At 48.7% G+C, this 11,636-nt stretch overlaps 1 protein-coding gene across 4 annotated transcripts in view; it reads right to left on the reverse strand.

The window, feature by feature from the left end:
* The window catches only part of DAZL (deleted in azoospermia like), a 168,342-nt gene extending 158,014 nt beyond the window's left edge, over positions 1-10,328 (reverse strand). Inside the window, exon 1 of one of the 4 annotated variants that reach the window (XM_077268868.1) lies at positions 10,128-10,328. In XM_077268868.1, the coding sequence (XP_077124983.1) occupies positions 10,128-10,130 (3 nt within the window). In that variant the 5' untranslated portion in view covers positions 10,131-10,328. The remainder of the gene's footprint in view (positions 1-10,127) is intronic. The other 3 variants (XM_077268865.1, XM_077268866.1, XM_077268867.1) reach the window with 3 other exon arrangements.
* Positions 10,329-11,636: the final 1,308 nt, after the last annotated feature.

Consider the following 11,636-nt stretch of genomic DNA (forward strand, 5'->3'; position numbering starts at 1 on the left):
TACCTCCGCACCGGGAGTGCGATTGTGCCATAGATTTGATTCCGGGTAGTAAATACCCTAAGGGTCGTTTATTTAATCTGTCTGTGCCTGAACATGCTGCTATGCGAGAATATATAAAGGAGTCCTTGGAAAAGGGACATATTCGTCCTTCGTCATCTCCCTTAGGAGCCGGTTTTTTCTTTGTGTCTAAGAAAGATGGCTCTTTGAGGCCGTGTATTGATTATCGGCTTTTGAATAAAATCACGGTTAAATATCAATATCCGTTGCCACTGCTGACTGATTTGTTTGCTCGCATAAAGGGGGCCAAGTGGTTCTCTAAGATAGATCTCCGTGGGGCGTATAATTTGGTGCGAATTAAGCAGGGGGATGAGTGGAAAACCGCATTTAATACGCCCGAGGGCCACTTTGAGTATTTGGTGATGCCTTTTGGCCTTTCAAATGCCCCTTCAGTCTTTCAGTCCTTTATGCATGACATTTTCCGTGATTATTTGGATAAATTTATGATCGTGTATCTGGATGATATTCTGATTTTTTCGGATGACTGGGACTCTCATGTCCAGCAGGTCAGGAGGGTTTTTCAGGTTTTGCGGTCTAATTCCTTGTGTGTGAAGGGTTCTAAGTGCGTTTTTGGGGTTCAAAAGATTTCCTTCTTGGGATACATTTTTTCCCCCTCTTCCATCGAGATGGATCCTGTCAAGGTTCGGGCTATTTGTGATTGGACGCAACCCTCTTCTCTTAAGAGTCTTCAGAAATTTTTGGGCTTTGCTAACTTTTATCGTCGATTTATTGCTGGTTTTTCTGATGTTGTTAAACCATTGACTGATTTGACTAAGAAGGGTGCTGATGTTGCTGATTGGTCCCCTGCTGCTGTGGAGGCCTTTCGGGAGCTTAAGCGCCGCTTTTCTTCCGCCCCTGTGTTGCGTCAGCCTGATGTTGCTCTTCCTTTTCAGGTTGAGGTCGACGCTTCTGAAATCGGAGCTGGGGCGGTTTTGTCGCAAAGAAGTTCCGACTGCTCCGTGATGAAACCTTGTGCTTTTTTTTCTCGTAAATTTTCGCCCGCCGAGCGGAATTATGATATTGGGAATCGGGAGCTTTTGGCCATGAAGTGGGCTTTTGAGGAGTGGCGTCATTGGCTTGAGGGGGCTAGACATCAGGTGGTGGTATTGACCGACCACAAAAATTTAATTTATCTTGAGTCCGCCAGACGCCTGAATCCTAGACAGGCGCGCTGGTCGTTGTTTTTCTCTCGGTTTAATTTTGTGGTGTCATACCTACCGGGTTCTAAGAATGTTAAGGCGGATGCCCTTTCTAGGAGTTTTGAGCCTGACTCCCCTCGTAATTCTGAACCTACAGGTATCCTTAAGGATGGAGTGATATTGTCTGCCGTTTCTCCAGACCTGCGGCGGGCCTTGCAGGATTTTCAGGCGGATAGACCTGATCGTTGCCCACCTGGTAGACTGTTTGTTCCTGATGATTGGACCAGTAAAGTCATTTCTGAGGTTCATTCTTCTGCGTTGGCAGGTCATCCTGGAATCTTTGGTACCAGGGATTTGGTGGCAAGGTCCTTCTGGTGGCCTTCCCTGTCACGAGATGTACGAGGCTTTGTGCAGTCTTGTGACGTTTGTGCTCGGGCCAAGCCTTGTTGTTCTCGGGCTAGTGGATTGTTGTTGCCCTTGCCTATCCCGAAGAGGCCTTGGACGCACATCTCGATGGATTTTATTTCGGATCTTCCTGTTTCTCAGAAGATGTCTGTCATCTGGGTGGTGTGTGACCGTTTCTCTAAGATGGTCCATTTGGTTCCCCTGCCTAAGTTGCCTTCTTCTTCCGAGTTGGTTCCTCTGTTTTTTCAAAATGTGGTTCGTTTGCATGGTATTCCGGAGAATATCGTTTCTGACAGAGGAACCCAATTCGTGTCTAGATTTTGGCGGGCATTCTGTGCTAGGATGGGCATAGATTTGTCTTTCTCGTCTGCTTTCCATCCTCAGACTAATGGCCAGACCGAGCGGACGAATCAGACTTTGGAGACATATTTGAGGTGTTTTGTGTCTGCAGATCAGGATGATTGGGTTGCTTTTTTGCCTTTAGCGGAGTTTGCCCTCAATAATCGGGCCAGCTCTGCCACCTTGGTGTCTCCTTTTTTCTGTAATTCGGGGTTTCATCCTCGATTTTCCTCCGGTCAGGTGGAATCTTCGGATTGTCCTGGAGTGGATGCTGTGGTGGAGAGGTTGCATCAGATTTGGGGGCAGGTGGTGGACAATTTGAAGTTGTCCCAGGAGAAGACTCAGCTTTTTGCCAACCGCCGGCGTCGGGTTGGTCCTCGGCTTTGTGTCGAGGACTTGGTGTGGTTGTCTTCTCGTTTTGTCCCTATGAGGGTTTCTTCTCCTAAGTTTAAGCCTCGGTTCATCGGCCCGTACAAGATATTGGAGATTCTTAACCCTGTGTCCTTCCGTTTGGACCTCCCTGCATCTTTTTCTATTCATAATGTTTTTCATCGGTCATTGTTGCGCAGGTATGAGGTACCGGTTGTGCCTTCCGTTGAGCCTCCTGCTCCGGTGTTGGTTGAGGGCGAGTTGGAGTACGTTGTGGAAAAAATCTTGGACTCCCGTGTTTCCAGACGGAAACTCCAGTATCTGGTCAAATGGAAGGGATACGGTCAGGAGGATAATTCTTGGGTGACTGCCTCTGATGTTCATGCCTCCGATCTGGTCCGTGCCTTTCATAGGGCTCATCCTGATCGCCCTGGTGGTTCTGGTGAGGGTTCGGTGCCCCCTCCTTGAGGGGGGGGTACTGTTGTGAAATTGGATTTTGGGCTCCCCCGGTGGCCACTGGTGGAATTGAACTTGTGTGCATCATCCCCTCTGTTCACCTGTTCCCATCAGGATGTGGGAGTCGCTATTTAACCTTGCTCCTCTGTCACTTCCATGCCGGTCAACATTGTAATCAGAAGCCTTTCTGTGCATGTTCCTGCTACCAGACAACTTCCAGCTAAGTCGGACTTTTGTCCTTGTTTGTTTTTTGCATTTTGTTCCAGTTCACAGCTGCAGTTTCGTTTCTGTGTCTGGAAAGCTCTTGTGATCTGAAATTGCCACTCTGATGTTATGAGTTAATACTAGAGTCTTAAAGTAATTTCAGGATGGTGTATTGATAGGGTTTTCAGCTGACCATGAAAGTACCCTTTCTGTCTTCCTGCTATCTAGTAAGCGGACCTCGATTTTGCTAAACCTATTTTCATACTACGTTTGTCATTTTCATCTTAAATCACCGCCAATATATGTGGGGGCCTCTGTCTGCCTTTCGGGGAAATTTCTCTAGAGGTGAGCCAGGACTATATTTTCCTCTGCCAGGATTAGTTAGTCCTCCGGCCGGCGCTGGGCGTCTAGGGATAAAACGCAGGCTACGCTACCCGGCTACTGTTAGTTGTGCGGCAGGTTTAGTTCATGGTCAGTTTAAGTTTCCATCCTTCCAAGAGCTAGTTCCTATGTATGCTGGGCTATGTTCTCTTGCCATTGAGAACCATAACAGAGAGCCCCTGTGTGCCTAAACATTGGAGCTCCCCCACATGTGACCCCATTTTGGAAACTAGACCTCCCATGGAACTAATCTAGATGTGCGGTGACCACTTTAAACCCCCAAGTGCTTCACAGAAGTTTATAACGCAGAGCCATGAAAATAAAAAATAATTTTTCTTTCCCCAAAAATTATGTTTTAGCAAGCAATTTTTTATTTTTGCAAGGGTAACAGGAGAAATTGGACCCCAATAATTGTTGCCCAGTTTGTCCTGAGTATGCTGGTACCCCATATGTGGGGGTAAACCACTGTTTGGGTGCACGTCGGGGCTCGGAAGAGAGGGAGCACCATTTGACTTTTTGAACGCAAGATTGGCTGTAATCAATGGTGGCGCCATGTTGTGACCCCTGATGTGCCTAAAAAGTGAAAACCCCTCAATTCTAACTCCAACACTAACCCCAACACACCCCTAACCCTAACTCTTGCCATAAAAGTAATCACAACCCTAACCCCAACACATCCCTAACCACAACCCTAACCCCAACACACCCCTAACCCTAACCCCAACACACCCCTAATCCCAACCCTAACCCCAACCCCAACACACCCCTAACCCTAACCACAAGCCTAATCTTAACCTTATTTTCCAACCCTAGCCCTAAGGCTATGTGCCCACGTTGCGGATTCGTGTGAGATTTTTAAGCACCATTTTTGAAAAATCCGCAGGTAAAAGGCACTGCGTTTTACCTGCGGATTTACTGCAGATTTCCAGTGTTTTTTGTGCGGATTTCAGCTGCTGATTCCTATTGAAGAACAGGTGTAAAACGCTGCGGAATCCGCACAAAGAATTGACATGCTGCGGAAAATACAACACAGCGGTTCCGCATGGTATTTTCCGCACCATGGGCACAGCAGATTTGGTTTTCCATAGGTTTACATGGTGCTGTAAACCTGATGGAAAACTGCTACTAATCCGCAGTGGCCAATCCGCCGCGGATCCGCAGCCAAATCCGCACCGTGTGCACATAGCCTAATTCTAACCCTAACCCTAATTCTAACCCTAACCCGAGCCCTAATTCTAACCCTAGCCCTAGTGGAGAAAAAAAATATATATATATTTTCTTTATTTTATTATTGTCCCTACCTATGGCGGTGATAAAGGGGGGGGGGTTCATTTACTATTTTTTTTATTTTGATCACTGTGATAGGTTTTATCACAGTGATCAAAATGTACCTGTAACGAATCTGCCGGCTGGCAGATTCGGCGGGCGTACTGCGCATGCGCCCGCCATTTTGGAAGATGGCGGCACCCATGGAGAAGACGGACGGACACCAGGAGGCTCGGTAAGTATGAGGGGAGGGGGAATCTGAGCACGGGGGAACACACAGGAGGATGGGGGAGCGGACAGGAGAACGGAGGGGAGTACGGGACAGAATGGAGGACAGGGGAGGAGATCGGTGGCGGGGGGTCACATCGGGGTTTCCAGCCATGGCCGATGATATTGCAGCATCGGCCATGGCTGGATTGTAATATTTCACCACTTATCATAGGTGAAATATTACAAATTGCTCTGATTGGCTGTTTCACTTTCAACAGCCAATCAGAGCGATCGTAGCCACGGGGGGGGGGGGGGGGCGAAGCCACCCCCCCGGGCTGAAGTACCACTCCCCCTGTCCCTGTAGGTCGAGTGAAATTGGAGTTAACCCTTTCACCAGACCTGCAGGGACGCGATCATTCTGTGACACAGCATATGTGTCACAGGTCGGATTGGCACAGACTTTCATGACGCATACGCTGTGTCACAGGTCGGGAAAGGGTTAAGGTTAATAATGGCCCCATAATATGCTCCATACAGACACTTACCACATATAATGCTCCACAAATGTTAATTATGGCCCCATAAGATGCTCCATAGAGATATTTGCCCCATATAGTGCTGCACAAACGTTATGGCCCCATAAGATACTCCATACAGACATTTGCCCCATATAATGCTGCACAAACATTATGGCCCCATAAGATACTCCATACAGACATTTGCCCCATATAATACTGCACAAACGTTATGGCCCCATAAGATGCTCCATACAGACATTTGCCCCATTATAGTGCTGCACAAACGTTATGGCCCCATTATAGTGCTGCACAAACATTATGCCCTATAATATGCTCCATACAGACATTTGCCCCATATAATGCTGCACAAATGTTATGGCCCCATAAGATACTCCATATGGACATTTGCCCCATATAATGCTGCACAAACGTTATGGCCCCATAAGATGCTCCATACAGACACTTGCCCCATTTGCTGTCGCTGCGATAAAAAAAAATAAATCACATACTCACCTCTCCGTCGCTCAGGCCCCCGACACTTTCAATATTCACCTGACTTTGTTCCCACGCCGCTCCATCTTCAGCGTCTTCTGCACTGACGTTCAGGCAGAGGGCGCGCACTAACCACGTCACCACGCCCTCTGACCTGAGCGTCATTGCTGAAGACGGAGCAGCGCCCGGAACAGGGAGCAGGTGAATCACGCAGCTCTCCCCTCCCTGTTATACTCACCTGCTCCTGGCGCGGTGCAGTCCCTGCTTCCCCGATGCCGCAGCTTCTTCCTGTACAGAGCAGTCACCGTTACCACTCATTATAGTAATTAATATGCGGCTCCACCCCTATGGGAGGTGGAGCAGCATATTACTGTAATGAGCGGTACCATGTGACCGCTCAGTACAGGAAGAAGCTGGGGCGCCGTGGAGCCAGGGACCTGCTGGGATCGCGCCAGGAGCAGGTGAGTATAATTAGACAGCCCCCGCTCCCCCTCCTCTGCCGACCCCTGGGTATGACTCGAGTAAAAGCCGAGAGGGGGACTTTCAGCCCAAAAATGGGCTGAAAATCTCGGCTTATACTCTAGTATATACGGTACTTAACAAAAAAGTGTGAAACAACTGAAATTATGTCTTATATTCTAGGTTCTTCAAAGTAGCCACCTTTTGCTTTGATGACTGCTTTGCACACTCTTGGCATTCTCTTGATGAGCTTCAGGAGGTAGTCACCGGGAATGGTCTTCCAACAATCTCGAAGGAGTTCCCAGAGATGCTTAGCACTTGTTGGCCCTTTTGCCTTCACTCTGCAGTCCAGCTCAACCCAAACCATCTCGATTCGGTTCAGATCTGGTGACTCTGGAGGCCAGGTCATCTGGCGTAGCACCCCATCACTCTCCTTTTTGGTCAAATAGCCCTTACACAGCCTGGAGGTGTGTTTGGGGTCATTGTCCTGTTGAAAAATAAATGATGGTCCAACTAAACGCAAACCGGATGGAATAGCATGCCACTGCAAGATGCTGTGGTAGCCATGCTGGTTCAGTATGCCATCAATTTTGAATAAATCCCCAACAGTGGCACCAGCAAAGCACCCCCACGCCATCACACCTTCTCCTCCTCCATGCTTCACGGTGGGAACCAGGCATGTAGAGTCCATCCGTTCACCTTTTCTGCGTCACACAAAGACACGGTGGTTGGAACCATAGATCTCAAATTTGAACTCATCAGACCAAAGCACAGATTTCCACTGGTCTAATGTCTATTCCTTGTGTTCTTTAGCCCAAACAAGTCTCTTCTGCTTGCTTGCTGCCTGTCCGTAGCAGGTATTTCCTAGCAGCTATTTTACCATGAAGGCCTGCTGCACAAAGTCTCCTCTTAAGGCTGCCGTCACACTAGCAGTATTTGGTCAGTATTTTACATCAGTATGTGTAAGCCAAAACCAGGAGTGGAACAATTAGAGGAGAAGTATAATAGAAACATATGCACCACTTCATCATTTATCACCCACTCCTGGTTTTCGCTTGAAAATACTGATGTAAAATACTGACCAAATACTGCTAGTGTGGCGGCAGCCTAACAGTTGTTGTAGAGATGTGTCTGCTGCTAGAACTCTGTGTGGCATTGACCTGGTCTCTAATCTGAGCTGCTGTTAACCTGCGATTTCTGAGGCTGGTGACTCGGATAAACTTATCCTCAGAAGCAGAGGTGACTCTTGGTCTTCCTTTCCTGGGGCGGTCCTCATGTGAGCCAGTTTCTTTGTAGCGCTTGATGGTTTTTGCCACTGTACTTAGGGACACTTTCAAAGTTTTCCCAATTTTTCGGACTGACTGACCTTCATTTCTCAAAGTAATGATAGCCACTCGTTTTTCTTTACTTAGCTGCTTTTTTCTTGCCATAATACAAATTCTAACAGTCTATTCAGTAGGACTATCAGCTGTGTAACCATCAGACTTCTGCACAACACAACATTTATAAGGCAAGAAATCCCACTTATTAAACCTGACAGGGCACACCTGTGAAGTGAAAACCATTCCCGGTGACTACCTCTTGAAGTTCATCAAGAGAATGCCAAGAATGTGCAAAGAAGTCATCAAAGCAAAAGGTGGCTACTTTGAAGAACCTAGAATATAAGACACTAGATGGTAGCCGATTCTAACACATCGGGTATTCTAGAATATGTATGTATATACTGTATATATAGCAGCCACATAGTATATAGCACAGGCCACGTACCAAACAGTATCTAACACAGCCCACGCAGTATCTAACACAGTCCACGTAGTATATAGCAGTGTGAGCACAGCCCACGCAGTATCTAACACAGCCCACGCAGTATCTAACACAGCCCACGCAGTATCTAACACAGCCCACGCAGTATATAGCAGTGTGAGCACCATATCCGTTAAAAAAAATTAAATAAAAAATAGCTCTATACTCACCAGCCATTGTCCAGCGAAGCTGTCGATGCGTGCGCGGCTGCCACTAGCTTCAGTTCCCAGCGATGAATTGCAAAATTACCCAGATTACTTAGCGGTCTCGCAAGACCGCTAAGTCTTCTGGGTAATTTCGCAATGCATCTCTGGGAACAGAAGCTGACGGCAGCCGCGCGCGCCTCGGCAGACGACAGGTGAGAATAGCAGGTTTGGGGGTTTTTTTATTATTATTTTTAACATTAGATCTTTTTACTATTGATGCTGCATAGGCATAGGACATCAGCACCCCGCAATCACATCACGGGTGCATCAATGGGAGTGTGCAACGAAGAACACCACAGCCCAAGTGTTTAAATGCCGCTGTCTGAGATTGACAGTGGCATTTAACGGCTGCAGGCGGAGCTCCAATTCACCCGTGGCTGTTAGAGGCACACGACATCTGATTAAATGAAGTCATGCGTGGGGAAAGATACGGGCTCAGCATGTCAAAGGCAGGGACACGACTTAATGTACAAGTACATCAAAGGTCATGAAGGGGTTACAGAACTGAAAGGCTGTGCAGAATAATGAGATCTGCCTCATAAATCGTGGGGCAATGCAGAACTCAAAGATTTAAGTAGTTTATCATACATCACTGGTATAGGTCTGTTTACACAGACTGACGGGCAGAAGTTAACGGGACTGTCAGCACAGAATGACTGCTGAAACCAAGTACAGGCGCTCGGTGCTTCACAGTGCGCTGAAACATTCATCTACAGCTTCCCACCTGCCTGTTACCCATCTATCGCCGCCCTTCTCTGGTTCTATGATGCCAGAGGTGGGAATCAACTACAGGGAGGTGGAGATAGGAAGCCAAGCAGGTGGGAAGGTGTATACAAATGATTGGCCTCCCAGGGAAGCACGGTGCTTGGTTTGCCCAATCATTTTGTCCCTTTACTGACCTCTAAAGCTTTACAGACCAGTCTTAGGCTTCTTTCACACTAGCGTCGGGCCGACGTTCCCGACGCTAGCGTTGTCTCCGCCGCACAACGGGGGCAGCGGATGCATTTTTCCAGCGCATCCGCTGCCCCATTGTGAGGTGCGGAGTTCCGGCCGCGCATGCGCGGTCGGAAAAAGCGGACCGTCGTGAGCAAAAAACGTTACATGTAGCGTTTTTTGCTCCCGACGGTCCGCCACTGCACGACGCATCCGTCGCACGACGTGTGGCAATCCGTCACAATGCGTCGCTTAATGTTAATCAATGGCGAAAAAACGCATCCTGCAAACACTTTTGCAGGATGCGTTTTTTCGGCAAAACGACGCATTGTGACGGAATGCAGTTAACGCTAGTGTGAAAGTAGCCTTACCTGCCCATTTAGAGTCAGACCAAGGGAAACACACAGCTCTGTGATAAACCGCTCAGCTTGCAGAGGCGGCCATTGTTCTCAGCAGCACAATAATACAGGGCGATGTGCTGCCGAGAATACCGGTTTTGTTGTCCTGCATAAAAGCTCGTTGTGCTCGGTCATATAACCACGATTCCCTTCTTGTCAGACAATGCCCTTATAGTCCCTGTCGCCGATTTACGAGCTGTGTGCAGACCCCGAACCAATCTGATCGCATCTACAGGCTGACCTCAGACACTGCCCGCACCCGGGAAGCCTCGGCACCTGCCGCCATTAGGGTCTCCCACATACACAGGCCGAGGCCTGACTGCCGCCCCTGTGAGGTGTGCGGGCCTCTACTACAGCCCTGGTAAACGCCACAGCATGGCGCGGCCGCAGCCAGCGACGACCAGACGTGTACGGCGGACAGGGATACGGCAAAGACGACACGTAGTTGTACGGCGGCATTGTGCCCGGGACCCCGAGCAGCCCCCTACTCACCATCCTGTCAACCCACAACACGAACACGTAACAACTTTAAAATCAGGAACTCGCGACAAACTAGTGACCGCGGCGTTGGGCGTGTCCTATTTATAGCCTTCCCCGGAGCAGCGCATTCGCGCCACGGAGGGGGGAGAGGAGGGGCGCTGCCTCGGGCACAACCACATGGCAGTTACACTTGGGAAGCAGGGAGCCGTGGCCCAAACATTTTACTTTATATAAAACGAAATATAACGTGAGCAGCGGCGCCGTCACTGGTACGTGACCACCTTCTACTACCCCCCCCCTCTATGGGATGGGCCATGAGAAAAGCCCGCGCAGTTTGTCTTGTGTACCTGCGCCACAGTTGATTGTTGTAAAATAGTTCGTACTGTAGGTATCAAGGCGCGTAGGAAAGTGGCGCGTAGTCTGAGGGCAGTGTGTAGGCTGCCGGGGTCACTGTGGGGTCACATGCACCCTGCAGGCCTCTGCTGTCCCGCCATGTCACAGGTGGGGACTGGAGACACGTCTGTAGTGAGCACCATGGACATAGCAGGCTTTCTATCTAGGGGCCGACAGCAAAAAGAAGGCTGGGAGGCATTTATTGGGGTTCTGGACTATAAAACAAGCTATGAAAGGAAATGAGAAAAAAGACACTGATAAATAATCTCCCTCTGGGCTTTTGTTGCAGCAGAGCTGTGACCGCTGCAGCCAGTCACTATCTTTACTGGTGGCACACCACATGACCCTGAGGGGATCACCTGGATCTGCTGCTCTTTAGAGTCTGTACACTTATTTCCTGATTTTACTAGCGGGGTGTTTGGCTACGTTCACACTAGCGTTGTGCGCCGCTGCGTCGGCGACGCAACGCACGCAAAAACGCGGCAAAACGCACGCAAAAACGCTGCATTTTGCGACGCATGCGTCGTTTTTTGCCGAAAATCGGACGCAAGAAAAATGCAACTTGTTGCGTTTTCTTGGTCCGACGCTTGCGGCAAAAAAGACGCATGTGTGGCACAACGCAACAAAAAAAAACGCATGCGTCCCCCATGTTAAGTATAGGGGGCGCATGACGCATGCGTCGCCGCTGCGTCGCCGACGCAAACCCGACGCACATTAGCTTAACGCTAATGTGAACGTAGCCTTTGTGCTGCGGCAGATTGGTTCCTATGACCTCCTGTCTGCTGAGCTGCGTGATTTTCAGGGGGCTAGTGTGTGATTGGTGGGGTCTTAGGATCCAGAACTCCCAGCAATCTGTAGGCAACTGCTAACTAGTAAAAATCAGGATGAAGGTTTCCTTACGCTTTAAACTAAAGTTACATATTTCTGTCTAGTCTGCAGTCACACATGCGGGCCACAATGTCGTTTGCAGCTGAACGTAACATAAAGCATTACTGTTGTAATTTTTATTTAATAAAACATGAAAATAAGGCACTTTGTAATATATCTTAGGCCAGTTTCACACGTCCAGATATTTCCGGTACCGGAAATGTCTGTGTGCTCAGGTGGTACATCCGTGTGGCACACGTG

This window comes from Ranitomeya variabilis, chromosome 6, assembly GCF_051348905.1.
Source record: "Ranitomeya variabilis isolate aRanVar5 chromosome 6, aRanVar5.hap1, whole genome shotgun sequence".
Lineage (NCBI taxonomy): Eukaryota > Metazoa > Chordata > Amphibia > Anura > Dendrobatidae > Ranitomeya > Ranitomeya variabilis.